At 45.2% G+C, this 16360-nt stretch overlaps 2 protein-coding genes across 6 annotated transcripts in view; one reads left to right on the top strand and one right to left on the bottom strand.

Annotated features, from left to right (window-relative positions):
- The window catches only part of LOC147020044 (protein FAM3B-like), a 92179-nt gene extending 86934 nt beyond the window's left edge, over window positions 1–5245 (bottom strand). The window contains exon 1 of one of the 2 annotated variants that reach the window (XM_085895028.1): window positions 5211–5245. The gene's annotated coding sequence lies outside the window, so the exon portion shown is untranslated. The remainder of the gene's footprint in view (window positions 1–5210) is intronic. The other variant, XM_085895031.1, reaches the window with a different exon arrangement.
- Window positions 5246–5358: 113 nt separating this feature from the next.
- ZBTB11 (zinc finger and BTB domain containing 11) overlaps window positions 5359–16360 on the top strand; it is a 49793-nt gene continuing 38791 nt past the window's right edge. For 3 of the 4 annotated variants that reach the window (XR_015061617.1, XM_085895010.1, XM_085895011.1), the window contains exons 1-5: window positions 5359–5533; window positions 5712–5904; window positions 9529–9652; window positions 9816–10003; window positions 15177–15296. Coding sequence is in view for 3 of the 4 variants with exons in the window: in XM_085895010.1 (XP_085751136.1) it covers window positions 5716–5904; window positions 9529–9652; window positions 9816–10003; window positions 15177–15296 (621 nt within the window). In the remaining variant the exon portion in view is untranslated. Of the gene's footprint in view, window positions 5534–5711; window positions 5905–9528; window positions 9653–9815; window positions 10004–14759; window positions 14835–15176; window positions 15297–16360 lie in introns of those variants that run through there. The other variant, XM_085895012.1, reaches the window with a different exon arrangement.

Below are 16360 nucleotides of genomic sequence, written 5' to 3' on the forward strand. Positions count from 1 at the left end.
CAAAAACTATACAGTAGTACTGTATAGTATATTTCTAAAATGTAATGGGCCCGATATGTTCTTGTAGATCAGGCATTGCGTGGCAGCGTTATGCGCTCTACCGAGTGCCCTTCTCGTTTTTTTTCTGTGATTTTCAGATGTACATACACACACAAACAGAGAATTGCCTTCTTAACTTATTTAATACTAGCAGGGATCTGTGGAACATCCATGCAATCTAAAATGTAACTTCAAGTCCTCAACTCTCCCCCTCACAAATCTCAAGTCATCAACCCCTCCCCCATCCAAACCCCAAGTCCTCAACCTTCGCCTCCCAACACCAAGTCCTCACACTCCCCCTTCCAACCGTAAGGCATCAATCCGCTCCCCACGCCAAGTCATCAAACCCCATCAACAACATAACCCCTCAATCCCCCACCCTCACCAAAAGTCCTCAACCCCCCCCCCTTGCACAGCCTCAACCCCCGCCCCCACTCCAAACTCTGTCCTATCTTTACTCTCCACCCCTCCCCTGAAGCCTCAAGTCCTCACCCTCTCCCTCCCAACCCCAAGGCATCATTTTCCTCCCCACATCAAGCCTTCCAACCCCTCCCCTTAGCAACTCAACCACCCCCCCCCCTCTAAAAGTCCTCAACCCCCTTCACAAAGCCTCAACTCCCCGACTAATTATATCCCATCTTTGCATCCCCACCCTTTTCCCAACACCAAACCTCCCCACCCTCCTCACACTCATAAAAACAATCGGGCATTCCCACATCGATCATAATATACTTCTTCATTACCTCATCAAAACAGCAGATGATTTAACTCTTTCCCCTCCCTTATAATGCCATCACCGACTTCACAGAAACCATAATCGAAACAGCTCCGACATGTCATGGCACATCACGATTACCTGTCCAACTCACAATCCTGCAAGATATCTGAAAACCCCTTGGAATTCCAACTCTTAAGTGAACATGAGCAGCCTAATTGTGCCAATAAACAACCCAGAACTAATGATCTTATTCCTGATGCATACACAGTGTACACATCGTTAAAGTAAATAATGACGGATGTTCTCTTTCACAATCTCGCAAGATTCCCGGAAGTCCTCGGACAAAGGCCTTTATAATGATGTGGGTTTTATGGCCCCTGGTCGAGTTGTTTCAGAGAAAATAGTCACAAATAATTGCAAAGATCCACATAATCCATCCATCCATTGGGACCATACTCTGTGCAGAGTGTTGGTGATGCCAAAGCAGCCTCTTTGGCTATTGGGCACGATACTGGACGGGTCGCCACTCCGCAGATCCGCATAATATCCATAGTAAAAGCTATCCTGTTTGAACTTGCTGTTCTCACGTGGCTTTCCGATTGCAGACGTCTATTCCTCATGGCATTATCTCAACCTGATTAGATCACGGCGGTGATTGGCTGAATTCTGTTCCCATGGCAACCATCTCGATAACTTGGCTCGTGTATGTGATATTTCAAAAAGCATTTAACATTTAGCTTTCCTATTGCAGACATCGATTCCTTGTGACATTATCTCAACTTTAGATCATGGTGGCGATTGGCTTAATTTGTTCCCATGGCAACCATCTTGGTTGCCAGAGCTGTTGGGGTTAGGGTTAGGGTTAGCCCAGTTAGGGGGTAACGAAAAACCCAACAACCAACAACAACATTGGAAAAAAAATTTGAAACTCTTATCTCAGTGCTCACTCATTTCCCTATCCCTTCCTTTCACTATCCCCAAACTGAATCTTCACTAATAAAATGATTCTCTTCCTTAAAAGCACTTTGATAACATTAAAAAAACAGGTATCTGCAGGATTCTCGTGGCCCATTCGGAACCCCCTCAATGCCCTCATAGTGAAACTGCCAAAGTCCAGAACTACTGCTCACCTCCATTCATTTCTTCCTCTCTTTTTCCCACTTATGGAACAAACTTCCACATTCTCTTCAATCTCATTCTTCCCTCCAGGTCTTCAAAACAACTTTTCACCACCATCTGAGATAATCCCCCATCCAAAACCATGATGTTTTCTACACCCGTTAAACCACCCCCTACCCCAATCCCCCTCCAAACCCTCCCAAAATGTTCTTCTGTGTCCATCTTTTCCACCCCATTGCATTCCACCCTCACGTCATTGTTACCTGCATCCCTTGCTCATCCGTGTCCATCTCCTTTCCCCCATTCTCCTGCTGTTCCTCGTGTTATGTTGTGTCCTAATCCGTTCTGTGTTCTAGCTTTTCCACGAGCCTTGACTAATTATATAAAAAAAGTAAAATTAGAAAACAAATCTGAATTCTATCCTCACCGCATTTAAAGACACAGGGAAGAGTTGAGTAGCTTCCAATGCTGTACATGGTCTTTGAACCTAATGTCACATCATGAGTAAATGTGAGGCTGACAGCTCGGTCGAGACTCTAGAGGTGTCCACACTCACCTCTGAGCTGTCTCGCCTGGGTACGAATCCTGACCCAGCTATCAACTGTCATGCCGGTGTTTCACAGGCAGGGTGATTCATCAATGTGTGCCGTCCCTCGGATTGGACGTAAAACTCGACCTCCAGTCTGTCGGCATTAGGTGGTGGATGTTAAAAATACCACGGTGTTCTTTACAAATGATCATTGAGAAAATGCCAGCACCCTGAACAAATTACAAATACCTGCTCTAACCGACAGAGGGTGTTGCGTCAGCAGCACAGCCATGTCCCTGTTTCATTGCTACTGAACACTTAATTGGTTGTGGTATCGTTTTGAATCTGACAATGGTGACTATTTTGGCTAACTTTACGAAACATGTCTCTTCGTCGCTTGATCTGCTTGCCCAGTGGATTGCAAAGCGGTTGATATGGAATGGCTGCCTTGGCAAGCGATAGCAAGCCACTAGCTAACGGAAAACACCCCAGGTGTTGAAATAATTCCACGTTCAGCACAAATTTATTACCCTAACATAATTATGAAAAGTTATTAAACACATCAACTAGAACGACACTCGGTAGAGCGCACACCTCTGCCAGGTTGAACAGTTTACATTTTGTATCCCACTGATAGGTCGGATCTGAATCCGGACCTTCGCCAAAATGGAATCGGCTTGTTATTGTCACTTACCCAACTCATCCACAAAGTTTTGTCATAATCCATCCACAACCTTTTGAGATATCATTCTGGATACAGCTTTTGGCCCTATCTCTCAATGGTGAATAAACACATAAAAAATTATCGTATCCGGATCCAGATTCAGATCTTCACTGAGATTAAGCGTTGCTGTCCTTGGCCAGTCACCGACACACACAAAAAATTTCAGAATGATTGCTTGAAAACTGTGGCCAAAAGTCACGTGAGAAACAGACAGATAGACAAACAAGCCGGTAGGCGACATGGCTGCTCGCTCTAGATGGAAAGTTGGCCGACGTGACTAGCCGATATTCATGAACATGGTATCAATCAATTTAGCACAATAAATATGATTATCACAGCCCTCTTAGTTTGCGCCCAGAAACCCGCCTTGTGAAATTTCAGGCATGTTTCCAAAGAGACTCTAACAAATGGCAGCCCTGGTAATTCCATTACTCTATTCGCTAAAGATTTTATTTTTTTATATGATGCTGTAAGACATTCTCGTTGGGCACAAAAAAAAACAGGTCCCTCGGAGGTCCAGTTTCGGAGGTATTGATTTTTTTGTACAGTCCACAATAAGTGTACGATGTACGATAAAGTATTTTAGCTGTTGCTAAGCAACGGAGGTGTGCATAGTAACCATTCATTTTTGTGTACATGCTCGCCACATTGTACACATTCCACCCAAGTTTCAACAAAATCAGACTCTTTCTCTTCGAGATATTCGCAATTAACCGTTTCTGAAATGTTCGACATGTACTCGCCCAAAACCTATTTCCTCCTACAAATATTTTTTGTTAGGGCTGCAAATTGTCATGAAGGGAGCGAGATAGATTGCGTACAGAACTCTAAGCTTCGGTTTTTCGATATTTTTCTTGATTTTTTTTTCGATTTTTTGACCACTTTAAAGGGCCGTTGCGAGGGCCTGGGGTCCCATATTCGAAAGCACATGATTCCCAGAAATATTGGTCCTACCTACCGAATTTCATTGGAATCGGTTGAGTGGTTTAGCCCCTAGGTTTGACCAAAGTTTCGCGGACAGACAGACAGATGGAAATGTCCAGAATAAGGGTGCTCTAAGAGCAGCCAGTATACAGACAAACAGGGATTAAAACATAACGTCCTGCCACCTTCTGTGGTGGAGGTAACTAAATGAAAGCAGCATCAAGCAAAAGAATACAACATTGCGACAGCCCAGATCCTCGAGCTTTAAAGTGTAAGCATTAAATTGCCCATTCCTCCATTTTCCCCAGTTCCCTATTCCTCGTTCCCCAATTTTCACATTCCCATTTCCCCATTCCCAGTTCCCCAATTTCTCTCGTTCCCAGTTCTGCCATTCCCAATTAATTTCCCCATTTCTCTCATTCCCAGTTCCCCCATTCCCAATAAATTTCCCCATTCCCAGTTCCCCAATTTGTCTCATTCCCAGTTCTCCCATTCCCAATAAATTCCCCCATTCCCAGTTCCCCAATATGTCTCATTCCCAGTTCCCCCATTTCAAAGTTACCCAATTTGTCTCATTCCAAGTTCCTCCATTTGCCAGTTACCCAATTTGTCTCATTCCCAGTTCCCCCATTCCCAATAAATTCCCACATTCCCAGTTCCCCAATTTCTCATTCCCAGTTCCCCCATTTCACAGTTACCCAATTTGTCTCATTCCCAGTTACCCCATTCCCATTTAAGTCCCCCATTCTCAGTTCCCCAATTTGTCTCATTCCCAGTTCCCCGATTTCACAGTTCCCCAATTTGTCTCATTCCCAGTTACCCCATTCCCATTTAAGTCCCCCATTCCCAGTTCCCCAATTTGTCTCATTCACAGTTCCCCAATTTGTCTCATTCCCAGTTACCCCATTCCCAATTAAGTCCCCCATTCCCAGTTGTCCCATTCCATTGTTTTTGAATGATCGAGGTGTATGTGACAGCGTCCTCTGATGGATAACTGAAGTAGAACAAAGTATGGAAACGTGTAAGCGAGTGCTGGCCACCCCCTCGTCCCGCCCCCTTCCCCCTTCCCCCTTCCCCCATGTCCCCTCTGGAATATCTTCCCCTTGAATGACCAGCTTGTAAAGGTATTAAAATATAAACAATAGCCAAACACTTACCATCAACGTGTGTTTACTATCCCCCTTCTCCGCAATGTAAGCACGTGGTCCACCATTATCGAAAAGCGACGCCAAGGTAATCGTCTCACGACTGGTCCATAAATTACGTACATCGCGTTTCCCTCAGCACTTCAAACCATTATTTTGTTTTCACTTCCGTCCGCCATCTTCCTGTATCCATCTTTGTTGGCGGACGCCGTGTTCCGATAATGGGTTCCGAAATGGGTTCCGTGTTCCGATAATGGGTTCTATATTAAACGGTTCTTGTTTGTTTGTCCTTTTTAGGATTTCACAAGTTCATATTTCGTAACTCAAGTTACTAGGTTATTGAAAATGTTGCGATCGACATATCGTGTGCTCTTTTCGGAATTATTGCTCATTTCATGAGGCTGTGGTGTGGTGGTTGATAATAATTGTTCCGGATTCTGTGGTGATTTGATCATTTATGATTCCGTGTTCATTTTGAGGGTTGAGGTTTATTACGTTGTGTTTATTCTGCAGCTGGATGGCGAGCGAAGAGAGTTACAGAGCAATCCAGCGATACCTGTCCAATCCCTTGAGCCCTTATGATCCGAACTTGTCCGAGAACGAACGACGCGGGGTTCGTAAATCCGCCGGAAGTTACGTTTTGCGAGAAGGCGAGTTGTTTTTCCAGCGGAAAAGGCGTGGTCACGTGGGTTTCGATGAGCTCGAGGTGAGTCATCCTGGTTGTTATAATTTATTGGACTATCACTATGTCGGTGATCTCAGGTTTTTTTTGAAAGCTTGATTTACGTCATCCTGTTGAATAATAAAATTTTATAGTGAACTTGAGATAAAGAACGTTTGGTTCCAGCCAAACAAGTATGTTTATAAAGACACACCTTAATAATAATTACACTTTGTTCACTGGTTTGGTGTCTTTCGGGGTTACCAATCGGCTTGCTATCGCTTGCCTTGCGAACAGCCGTTCTTTTCGCATCGTTTCGTTGGCTGCTTGCTTGAGAGCTTAAGCCGCTTGGCGAGCGCTCTACAAACCGATTGGTAATGGAACATATTGTTGTGGTTGACCAAATTCGCAAACCACCATTCAGGTCCCTTAGGTGAGATATCTCGGTAAGTATATGTGTAGTTAGGCCCAAACCCGTTGTCTAGAGGGAATAAATGTCATTCATGAGGGCTGCGACTCTTGAGGATAGCCGTTTTTCTTTTACTATCTTTATTTTGGACCAACCGCCATTATTACCACCACCAACCACGTCTCAACAGCCATCACAACAACAACCACCAACCACAACGCCGCTTCACCACAACCGCCACGACCTTTACCGTCACAACTCGCCACCATCGCATCACCGTCATCTCGCGCCACTCGTGGGCACCGATGCTGGACTCGTGTAGAGCGCGCACCGAGCAGCGTGTTCAAAAGCATCGCGGACTTTCCGCAGAAAAACGGATCAAAAACGACTCACGCCCACTTTTGTTCCGTCCAATCGGTGAGCGAGGGGCGATTTGGCCCCGCCTCCAGGGCGTAAGAGGGCGGTCGCTATATGCAAATTCATGGATCAAAAAGCATTCACGCCCACTTTTCCTCGGGCCAATGGGGAGCCAGCAAGAGAGGTGAAAGGTCGGAGGCAGAGGGTCAAAGATGAAGGAGCGAGGCCACGGGGGATATAAGGGGCCGCGTTCGTCAGTCGAGGCAGTTCAGTTCGCAGGAGGAAGAGTTCGGAGTTGGAAGCGGAGGAAGAGTTCAGTGCAGTTGGGAGTTCGCGGAGTCGGAGTGAAGAGGACGGAGCTGTGGAGAGGCGGCGGCGGCGAAGGCGGACGAGGGGGTGCTCGCGTCGGATTCGGGGAACTGCGGAGAGAAAGGCCGGCGGCGCGACCGAGGTCGTGGTGGAGACGCTCGTCGCGGGACCCAAGAGTTTGTGAAATCCTCCTTTCCCCGAGCATCAGCAACCCCCTCCTGTTTCCCCCCGCGCTGAGATAGTGCGACAAAAGGGGGCCCCCTTCCCACCCCCTACAAGACACTGTCCGCGAGGCCCGCGGAGTTGAGGCACCACCGCCGCTCCGCGTCTCATCATCAGACGGGTAGGCCCGACACGGTCTCGGCCCCAGGCCCGCCTACCCCCTCATCCTGGAGGGTGGTTCTCTTTTCTTTTGCTTTGGGAATGTGTGTTGTCGGCGCCGTCTGTGAAGTAAAATTGTATAAGTGTTGCCGTGTGCTCGCGTAGTCGGTATTAGATCTGCATTGTTGCATTTGCTTTTTGTCTTCTTCTTTTCTATGTGCTTTTGGTGGAATTGTATATGTGTGCTTCCCGTGTGCCGCGAAATAAATGTGCTTATTGTTGAACTGTTTTCCCGCTTCGCTTCGTCATTTCTTTCATTGAATCCCCATCTTGCTTCACGTAAAGGGTTGGTCGTGGGCAAAGACGCCCGATAATTAATCGAACCGTCGAGGCCGACGAATAACACCGCTCGGTTATCCCGATAGTACGGAACGGGTCGCTTAAGTGGCCCGTGTCCGAAGTCGACCTGCGGCGAGGTGCGATCGCCCGGTCTACCCTCCGTGTGGGTACTTAGGTAGGTCGAATTTGGCGAGCAACCCTATCCCACGCGGGGGCCGATTGGCACGATCGCGGTGAGACCGAAAGGTCCACCCGTGACTGGTTCCCGGCGTTAGTCCGAGAGGGTCACGACTGGATTGTCCGTCCGGTGGGCGACGTGCCGCGATTCGAGTTACGTGGCCGTTCGCACGCCGGCGGGCGCGAATCCGCGACAATATCAACACACTGGTTATTACCTCCGCCACAGAAGGTGAAGGAGGTTATGTTTTCTGTTTGTCTGTGTACAGGATATCTCAAAAATTTGGACACGGATCCGGGTGAAATTTTGTGGACAGGTTCAGTGTGTGACAAGGACGAACTGATGAGATTTTGGTGAAGATCCGGATCAGGATTCGACTACGGGGATTTTGAAAGTGATTTTTCACCATTGAGGGATAGGGCCAAAAATGATATATAGCACAATATCTCAAAAAGGTGTGGACGGATTCAGATGGAACTTGGTAGACAGGTTGTCTGTGTGGCAAGGACGAATTTATTCGATTTTGGTGAACATCTGAATCCGGATCTGGATTCGAGAATTATTTATTTTTAAAAGTGATTCTTCACCTTTTGAGAGACAGGGCCAAAAACGATATACAGGGGGCTGCAAAAGTAGGTATACAGTAAGGATTATACCAGTATTACCAGTATTATAATAGTGGTGCGAGGATTCATTTAATACTAGAATTCATGAATTATTGCTATGTTATTTTTTTTCAATTATCAACATATTCAATCATTATTATTGGTATGTTGTTATTGATATGCTTGTATAATCAACAAAATACGTTTTGTGCACACGTTTTGTTTTTCATTACTGTATACCTACTTTTGCTGCCCCCCGTATAGCATGATATTTCAAAAATGTATTGGGCCCGATAGATTCTCGTGGATCAGGCATTACGTGGTGGAGGTATGCGCTCCACCGAGTGCCCTTCTAGTTTTTTTTGGTTTTTTTTTTTGTATTTGACTTTTTGACCCCGCCCCTTTTGGTGGGGCCAAAAGTAGTATGATCTTGCACCTGTGTTCCATGTGGTGATCTTAACTCGCAAGTTTTGTGAATTTCTGCCCAACCGTTTAGGTTGAGTTAGCGTGACGGACAGATAGAGCCAATTACTCAACCCCCCCACCCGACTTTTTGTTTTTTTTCAAACAGCGTTGGGATAATCCATCCATCCATCCATCGGGACCATACTCTGTACAGAGTGTCGGTGCTGCTGAAGCAGTTTCCTTGGCTATTGGGCACAATCCTGGACGGGTCGCCACTCCGACGCAGGATACTCGAATGACTCGGTCATCCCAGCAAGCTGGTACTCATTTTGCCGACCTCGGAAGGATGGCAGGCTGAGTAAACCCCCTGGTGAAGTAATTCAGCAGGCAACGAGGCTTGAACTCAGGACCCTTGGATCCCAAGCCGCCACCCCAACCACTGAGCCAACACCAGACTGTTGGGATAATGAAAAGGAATTATGTAGATTTGGAGTAAATTTATCCCTTTGAATACCATTACTATTGCAACTGCTGTTAACCTTAGCATTCTTTAGGAAACAGGACCGAATGTACATGGCCAGATAGAATTTGTTACTCACATGGCCCTCCTGAATGACATCTGCGGCACAAGATGATTAGTAAATATTGATTCTGTATCTGTAATCACCCAATATGATCTGACACGTCTTTGATATGGAGATTTGTTTATGTAACAAGAAGTACTATGCAGTTGCTGGCATTTGCAGATTGTGCGGGATGAGCGGAAGAGAGTGGAGCTGATAACGAGTTTTCACGAAGGGGAGGGATTGATTCCACATCATAATCGTGATGTCACAGGTCGACTGCTGACCAAGCGGTATTGGTGGCGTGGTAAGTCTTTAGTCCCCTGGACTTATTTATCATTTTTGTTGCTGTTTCTATTGACATCTTTCTGACGTTGAACAAAAATGGAATTCAAGATGGCATGCTTCCTGCTTTTATATAATCAGCTGCTCTGTGGTTGTCTTTTCTGGCCTTCTACAATATACTCAAGGTGTCTTCAAGCAAGTACACCAGCGCGTGCAGGCATGCACAGCCTGCCAGAAGCACGGGCCGGAGAAGGTCCTTCTCCAACAGACGAGCCAAAAATTGCAGAGTGGCCAATCTGACAGGAATGTTGTCAAAGGTGCAGAAGAATGCAACAGTCATGGAAGCAGGCCTCGTAAATCAACAACACAATTGGTAGGGTTACCCTCAGTGTGGTGAGAAACTATAGTTTCACAATTTAAGGTTCATTTTGAAAATGTCAAAAAAAGCTGAGTTACCTGCTCCCTAAGCTGAAGTATACTGTTCCACATTGTTCTCTGTTTCCATCAATTGTTTTTCACTTTTGTTTGTGTTGACTTCATATTGTTACGAATTTGGAAGCCTTGTGCACACAGACAGACAGCCATCACCTATAGCTCAGTTATATCGGAAAGTGTGTGTTTCTAGTTAGGGTCCCGTCCCTAGTCTAGTGGGAATTGAATGTTCATGCGCTGTGGAGTTATTTTGATAGTTAGAATTTTTATAATAACGACATCTGCCTTCGCTTCCTTCCACCATCCTCCACCGGCTCCAATACACATGTGCATGTCAGCACGTACGTGGGCGGAGTTCACAAGGACCTGATGTCTCTCGCCCAATCCGGGGGATGTGAGCTAGGTTGCCGACGGTCGACCAATAGGCGTAGCCCACGCAGGACCATATTCCTCTCCTTGTTTGAGGGGCGGTCGGCCGCGATGGCCATCACCCCCTCCCCTGCTCCAATCAGCGGACTTGGCGCCCCTTTCGGCCAATGGGCGACGAGCGGATCAGAGCCGGGGCGGTCCTTTGCAAGAAGGCGGGGCCGCGACACGCGGTCCGCCCAATGAGAGCAGGCCACGCATGAGCAGACCGCGCCCGAGAAGGTGACGAAAGAAAGGAGAACAAATAATTGGCGCCCGTCTGTTCAAGCGCCTGTTCTGATCCCATCTCGCTGACGCTGGTCTGGTCTGCTCGAGCGCGTGTTCTGATCCCATTTCGCTGACGCTGGTCTGGTCTGCTCGAGCGCGTGTTCTGATCCCATCTCGCTGGCGCTGGTCTGGTCTGCTCGACGCTGGTCTGGCCTCATCTCGTCGCCGGTCTGCGTCTGGCTGCCCTGGTCCGTCTTCTGGCGACTGAAGCTCTGGGAAGTTGTGGACGTCCAGCCGCGCGCTCGCAGCCAGGTAGCCAGCCATGTTCTCGTCCCTCAGTTCGACTTCCCTCCGAGCTGAAAGAATAATAAAAACCCTTGAGGTCCATCTCTTTTCTTTGGATGTGTGTCTGTGTGTGGGCCTGTCTTGTTTAAGTAGCAACTGGTTAAGTGCTTTTGCAGTACATTATTTGCATCCTTTATACTCGGTTTAACTCTGCCCTTTATGTGTTCCTTCCCCACCTATTGTAAATAAATACCCCTATTGTTGAATGTTTCAGCTCGTCTTTGTCCTTTCCTTCATTGGTTTAGCACAGTCCATCCGCTGGGGTTACGCATGGGTCGAGCACGGAAACGGCTCGTCCCGTTCGAGCTCCGTCGAGGGTGTGAATCCCTCGGTAGCTTGCCACGTGGGCCTCGAGGTATTTTGAAGTTTGGCAAATAACCCTATACCACGTGGTTGAATTATTGACGATTCACGGTCCTGTAAGGGACCCGTACCTTCGGAGTTATCTGAGGGTAACGATCTGAATTCCGGGTGTTTGGTGGAGTCCACTCTGCTGCTCCAACTAGCGGTCGTGCTCGCAGCCGATACCCGGCCCACAACAATACTGCGTGCACACTCTCTTCTCTTTTCTTTTGCCTGCCTGTTTGGTTGTTTTGAACTCTTATGTCTACCTTGCTTGGTTTGTCCTACCCATTTTACTGATCACATCACTCGCACACCAATTTGTCATTCTTTTCTCCCATATCTCACCATCCCTTTTGCCATTCTTGCTCTAACCCCTTCATTGTACTTTCTAAAAAAACAAAACAAGGTAAACCCTCTTATCCCATGTTTGAGATGGTCCGTTTCATTCTTTCATGGGCATGTGTTCAGCATGTCTGCTTGTTCATTGACACTTTCCCTACCCTTTTCTTTCTTCACCTTTGTTGCACTCATCCTTTTCATCCTCATTTAAACCTCTTCCCTGCTCCCATCTCCTTCTCAAAACAAAGAATAATAGACGTCTTCATCATTCATTATTAGTGCTCATTCCTTAACGCATTCAGTTCCAAAACTGTATCTTCTTTTCTCTCATCTCCCCCTTTCTCCCCTCCAACATCCAAATCGAACAGATCTGTCAATCCAAGCCACTGCTGCGAAACTTGATATTACCTGCCACATAAAAAACACTGTGAGACCATTAATGTCCACCAATGACCAGTGTTGGCAGAAGGACAGAGACTGGTATTTATATAATCTGCAAGAGCTGTAAATCGCTCTCCTGTATTTTTTATCAGCTTGCCAAAACGAAGTTTTTGCAAGATATGTTAGTCAGCTTCTATGGTTTTTTTTGTTTTTTTTTATTTGTTTGTTTGTTTGTCTGTAATCACGTATAAAAAATTCTGCAGAGCACAGTTATCATCGGAAATTTTTGTAACTTCGCATATCAGAGGCCTATAGAGGTCCCTTTCAGCACATAAAATTTTGAAGGTCTAGGTCACCTTGTCACAAATCAGGGGAGTCGACGAAACCCTTATTTTTTGAGTAATTTTGATCCGATCGTCTTCAAACTTCATGGGAATATAGTTCATGGTCAAGCACTCAGCTGATTAATTTTTGGTGGCGATTGGCCTTGACCTTCATGGTTAGCGCCTTAGGTCAAACATATTTGACCCCAAGGTCAAATTTTCAAGTTTTAGGAACCATATCTTGTAGTACCTCAAATTGAACACCTCGATGAGTGCTTTCTAGATATGTCAAGCTTGAGACATTATGACGTCATTTGGTGACGTTATGAGGCAAAAGCATATTTTTCATGGTTACTCTGTAGAACGATTCTCATCGGAATCTCTCGTAGGCAGATATTACTCAAGGAGTCGCTCCTGGTGTTTAGCAGCTCTGTTCACCTCAGTGTGACCTTAAAGAAGTCACACGTGGTCACCTTTTGGCAAGATACGGGTTTATTTTTTTTATTATTAGTTTTTGCGAGAGTGAGTGCGTTTGCTTTTAAGTAAACTGTACGTTGCTTATGTAGCCCACGTCACCGCCTCACCATGGTACTTCAGCATGCGTAAACATGCGCATTCTCTACCTCCATGGGAAAATTAGTATGCAAATCAAAAGTACCTATTATATGAATTTATTACTGCTCATGCATAGTGCATTGTGACCAAGATGCGTGATTTTAACAAGTTTTTCTAAACACAGGAATACACAATTACACATACATTCCAACATGTGCGATCAGTAATGCCCGTAGACCAAAATTATCAGGCTATGATTGCGTTCCTTAAAAAAAAAAACTACCAGTCGCTGGAAGGGGCCTCCGGTTTAATGTTATTCCAATGGACAGCACCGACATTGATGTATGTTGATGTGTCCCCGTGCATGCAAAACACCGTACAACACAAAAAACATGACTTTATAGGCAGGTCTAGATTCAAACTCAGGTTAGCCAGCTCAAAGACGAGTATGCACGCCTCTAGACTATCGTGCAAACCAGTAATCTTACTTACAATTATAAGCAAAATCATGGAATCCAACATAACTGATGTCAAGTCTTTGTTGTTTTCAAACGGGACTGATCTCTGCCCATCACTTTGGATTCCATTCCTGTCATTCAACTCTGGAAATGCTGTGTTCCTCTGCCAATAATGCTGTCCCAGTAATGGATGAATGGTTTCCTTAAATCTCAAACAAGAGTTTAGGATCATCGCCCTGGACGTATCTTCAGCATTCCATACAGTTTTACATCCTGTTCTACTGTTCGTGCTCACTATCTGTGGCACACAAGGTCTCTTTCATTCCTGGTTCTTTGATTTCCTCTACATGTGCAGTCAACACACTGCTATCAATAAAACCCTGCCATCTCTCTCATTTCAGGCTGGATTTAATATTCGTCCATTGTTGTTCCTCACACACCTAAGTGACCTCTCTGATGTCCTGAAAAAACCTCCTTTTCATTTTTGCAGATGACTCCACAAATGTCATACAGTGCCACATCCCACCTACAGGCAAACAGCAGCTGTATCACTCACTGCTGATCTGGAAATTACCTTATGATAGTTGGGTAAATGCAACATGTCTTCAACTCTGGTAAATTTCACAATCCCACTCTGTGGCTGTCGAAGCACCGACATGCCTCCTCGATTAAACTAATGTTAGAGTTGTCAAATGAAACCACCTATCTATTTATATTGTCAGTCACTGGAAGAGATTTACTCTCTTGAATTTTTAAGCCTCACCACCATCCATAATTTCTCCTGGCTTCAAAATCCAACTGCACACTGGGGGCATCTGCTCTTGTCCTAAGTCATTCCTTCAAAAGTCAGAACTACTCACAACATAGGTATCCTTATTCCATAGTTTGTGTACAACTCTCCCATATGGACTCGCAGCCCAGCATCACATCTCTCTTGCCTGGAATCTGTGTATCTAAAGCTCTCAACATTATTGGTATCTCCTGCAATGAGGCTGAAGCAAAGGCCGACTGCTCTCATGCAAGTCATATCGCAGACAGGTCGGTGGCCTCTTTAAAAAATTATTATTATTATTTATTTATTTATTTAAACTGTCTCCCCTCTGGTATAGCTCCTTCTGTTCTCTCTGTCCTCTGACCCTCCCCCAGCAACTCCAGGAAACATGTTTGTTTTTCCAGTAACCCCCTCCTTGTTAAAATCACAATCACAAAGAAACTTTTATTTTCTCTACCACATATTTCAATGTTTGTGCTATGTTGTTTATCACAAAGAGTAGACTAGTTATTGTCGGCCTCCTGACTAAATTTATGCCACTTTCAGTTGAACGTCAGGCCTGGCCAGCTGATTCGTGAAAGGTTTGAGCCAAAAACTTTCCCCGGCCATCTCCACTAGAAGGTGGGAATACCTGGGGCCATTAATGAAGTGATATTATTTGTCGTAATAGTTTTGGAAGTTAATGTTTATTTGGCATTGTTCAATCTGATGCAAGCGAAATATTTTGACAATAGTTGATTTTAAAAGAAAAAGTATATCATTATACACACATACTTTTCAAGGTTGCTAAATATTTGCAATTACTTCATTTTGAACCTTTTATGATGCTGGAAATCCAGTGCAACAATATCACATTCTTATATGCTCTCAATTGTCTTGTCACATTGTATCTTATAGACTTGCTTGTGCCAAGTAGTTTTTCCCTTTCTTACCCTCCTCCTTCTCTTCTTTTTCGTTCACCAGCCACTGGGTGCACAGGGTTTCGTTAGTGGCGAAGACCCAGGTCATGCTGCTGCTTTGATGAAAGCTCTAGATTCACAACGACTTGCAAAAACATTCTGTGATGTCACTTTACTCATTCAGGTGAGGGAGAGCAATGAGGAGCAGTGGCACATTTACTAGTTCAGTGTTTCTTCTCGAGATAAATTTTCCTTGTTTATATTATACCTTGTATTGTGGTATATGCACGTTTTCATGTCCATGAATCAATGTAGTTGTATGCCATATATTAGCGCGACATACGATGGAAAAGTTTTTGTTTTTTGAATACAATGTACCAATATGAGTATGGTGTCCACATGCTTGAAGGGTGTGCAATGTCTACATTAACTTTTGAGTCTTTATTTGTATCACAGTGGCAATCACATTTCTGATGGAACAGTGATACAAAGTATTTTCATAAAAGCTTGTGTGGAACCTTCAACATTCTACTACATATTATTACACTTACCCTCACCAAGTGAAGGCCACTACAAAAATAACAAAGCCATTGAGTTTTCTATGCATTAGGTTAAGGCAAGAGCCTGGTGTTGGCTTAGTGGTTAGGGTGGCGGCTTGGGATCCCAGGGTCCTGAGTTCAAGCCCCGTTGGATGCTGAATTAACACCAGGGGGTTGACTCAGCCTGTCATCCTTCCGAGGTCGGCGAAATGAGTGCCAGTGTTACTGGTCCCGGTGTATGCCCTGGTTAGAATAGGTGTACCATATCCCTGTGTGTCGTAAGAGGCGACCAGGGTTGGCGTCAGGAAGGACATCCGGCCATAAAACATTGCCTCAAGAAAAAGCCTAACCCCTGCACAGCAGGGAAAAATGGCTGTAAAAACGGTCATTTTTTTATTTATAGGTTAAGGCAAGAGTGAGCAAAAAAATGTTCCATGATAAGGAACCAGACAGAGGCCCGTCAAGTCGCGGCGGAAAGTGGTCGTTGTGACTCGCTGCTCCGACGCATGCTCTCATTCCTCACCTGACCTGATAAGGAACCGACTGCAGAAGATCAAGGCAATGAAAAATATTCTTGATTTATCAGATGATTTATCATTTTCCCATTCCGATTTTTGCCCAGTCTTACCTCATGAAATATTGTCGAGGAGAAAAACTTCCTGGTAGCTTTAGTGATTGTTATGTTGTGAGAATTTGTGATACAGACTGG

The sequence above is a fragment of the Eptatretus burgeri genome, chromosome 9, assembly GCF_056783735.1.
Source record: "Eptatretus burgeri isolate ZD-2024b chromosome 9, Ebu_testis_v1, whole genome shotgun sequence".
Lineage (NCBI taxonomy): Eukaryota > Metazoa > Chordata > Myxini > Myxiniformes > Myxinidae > Eptatretus > Eptatretus burgeri.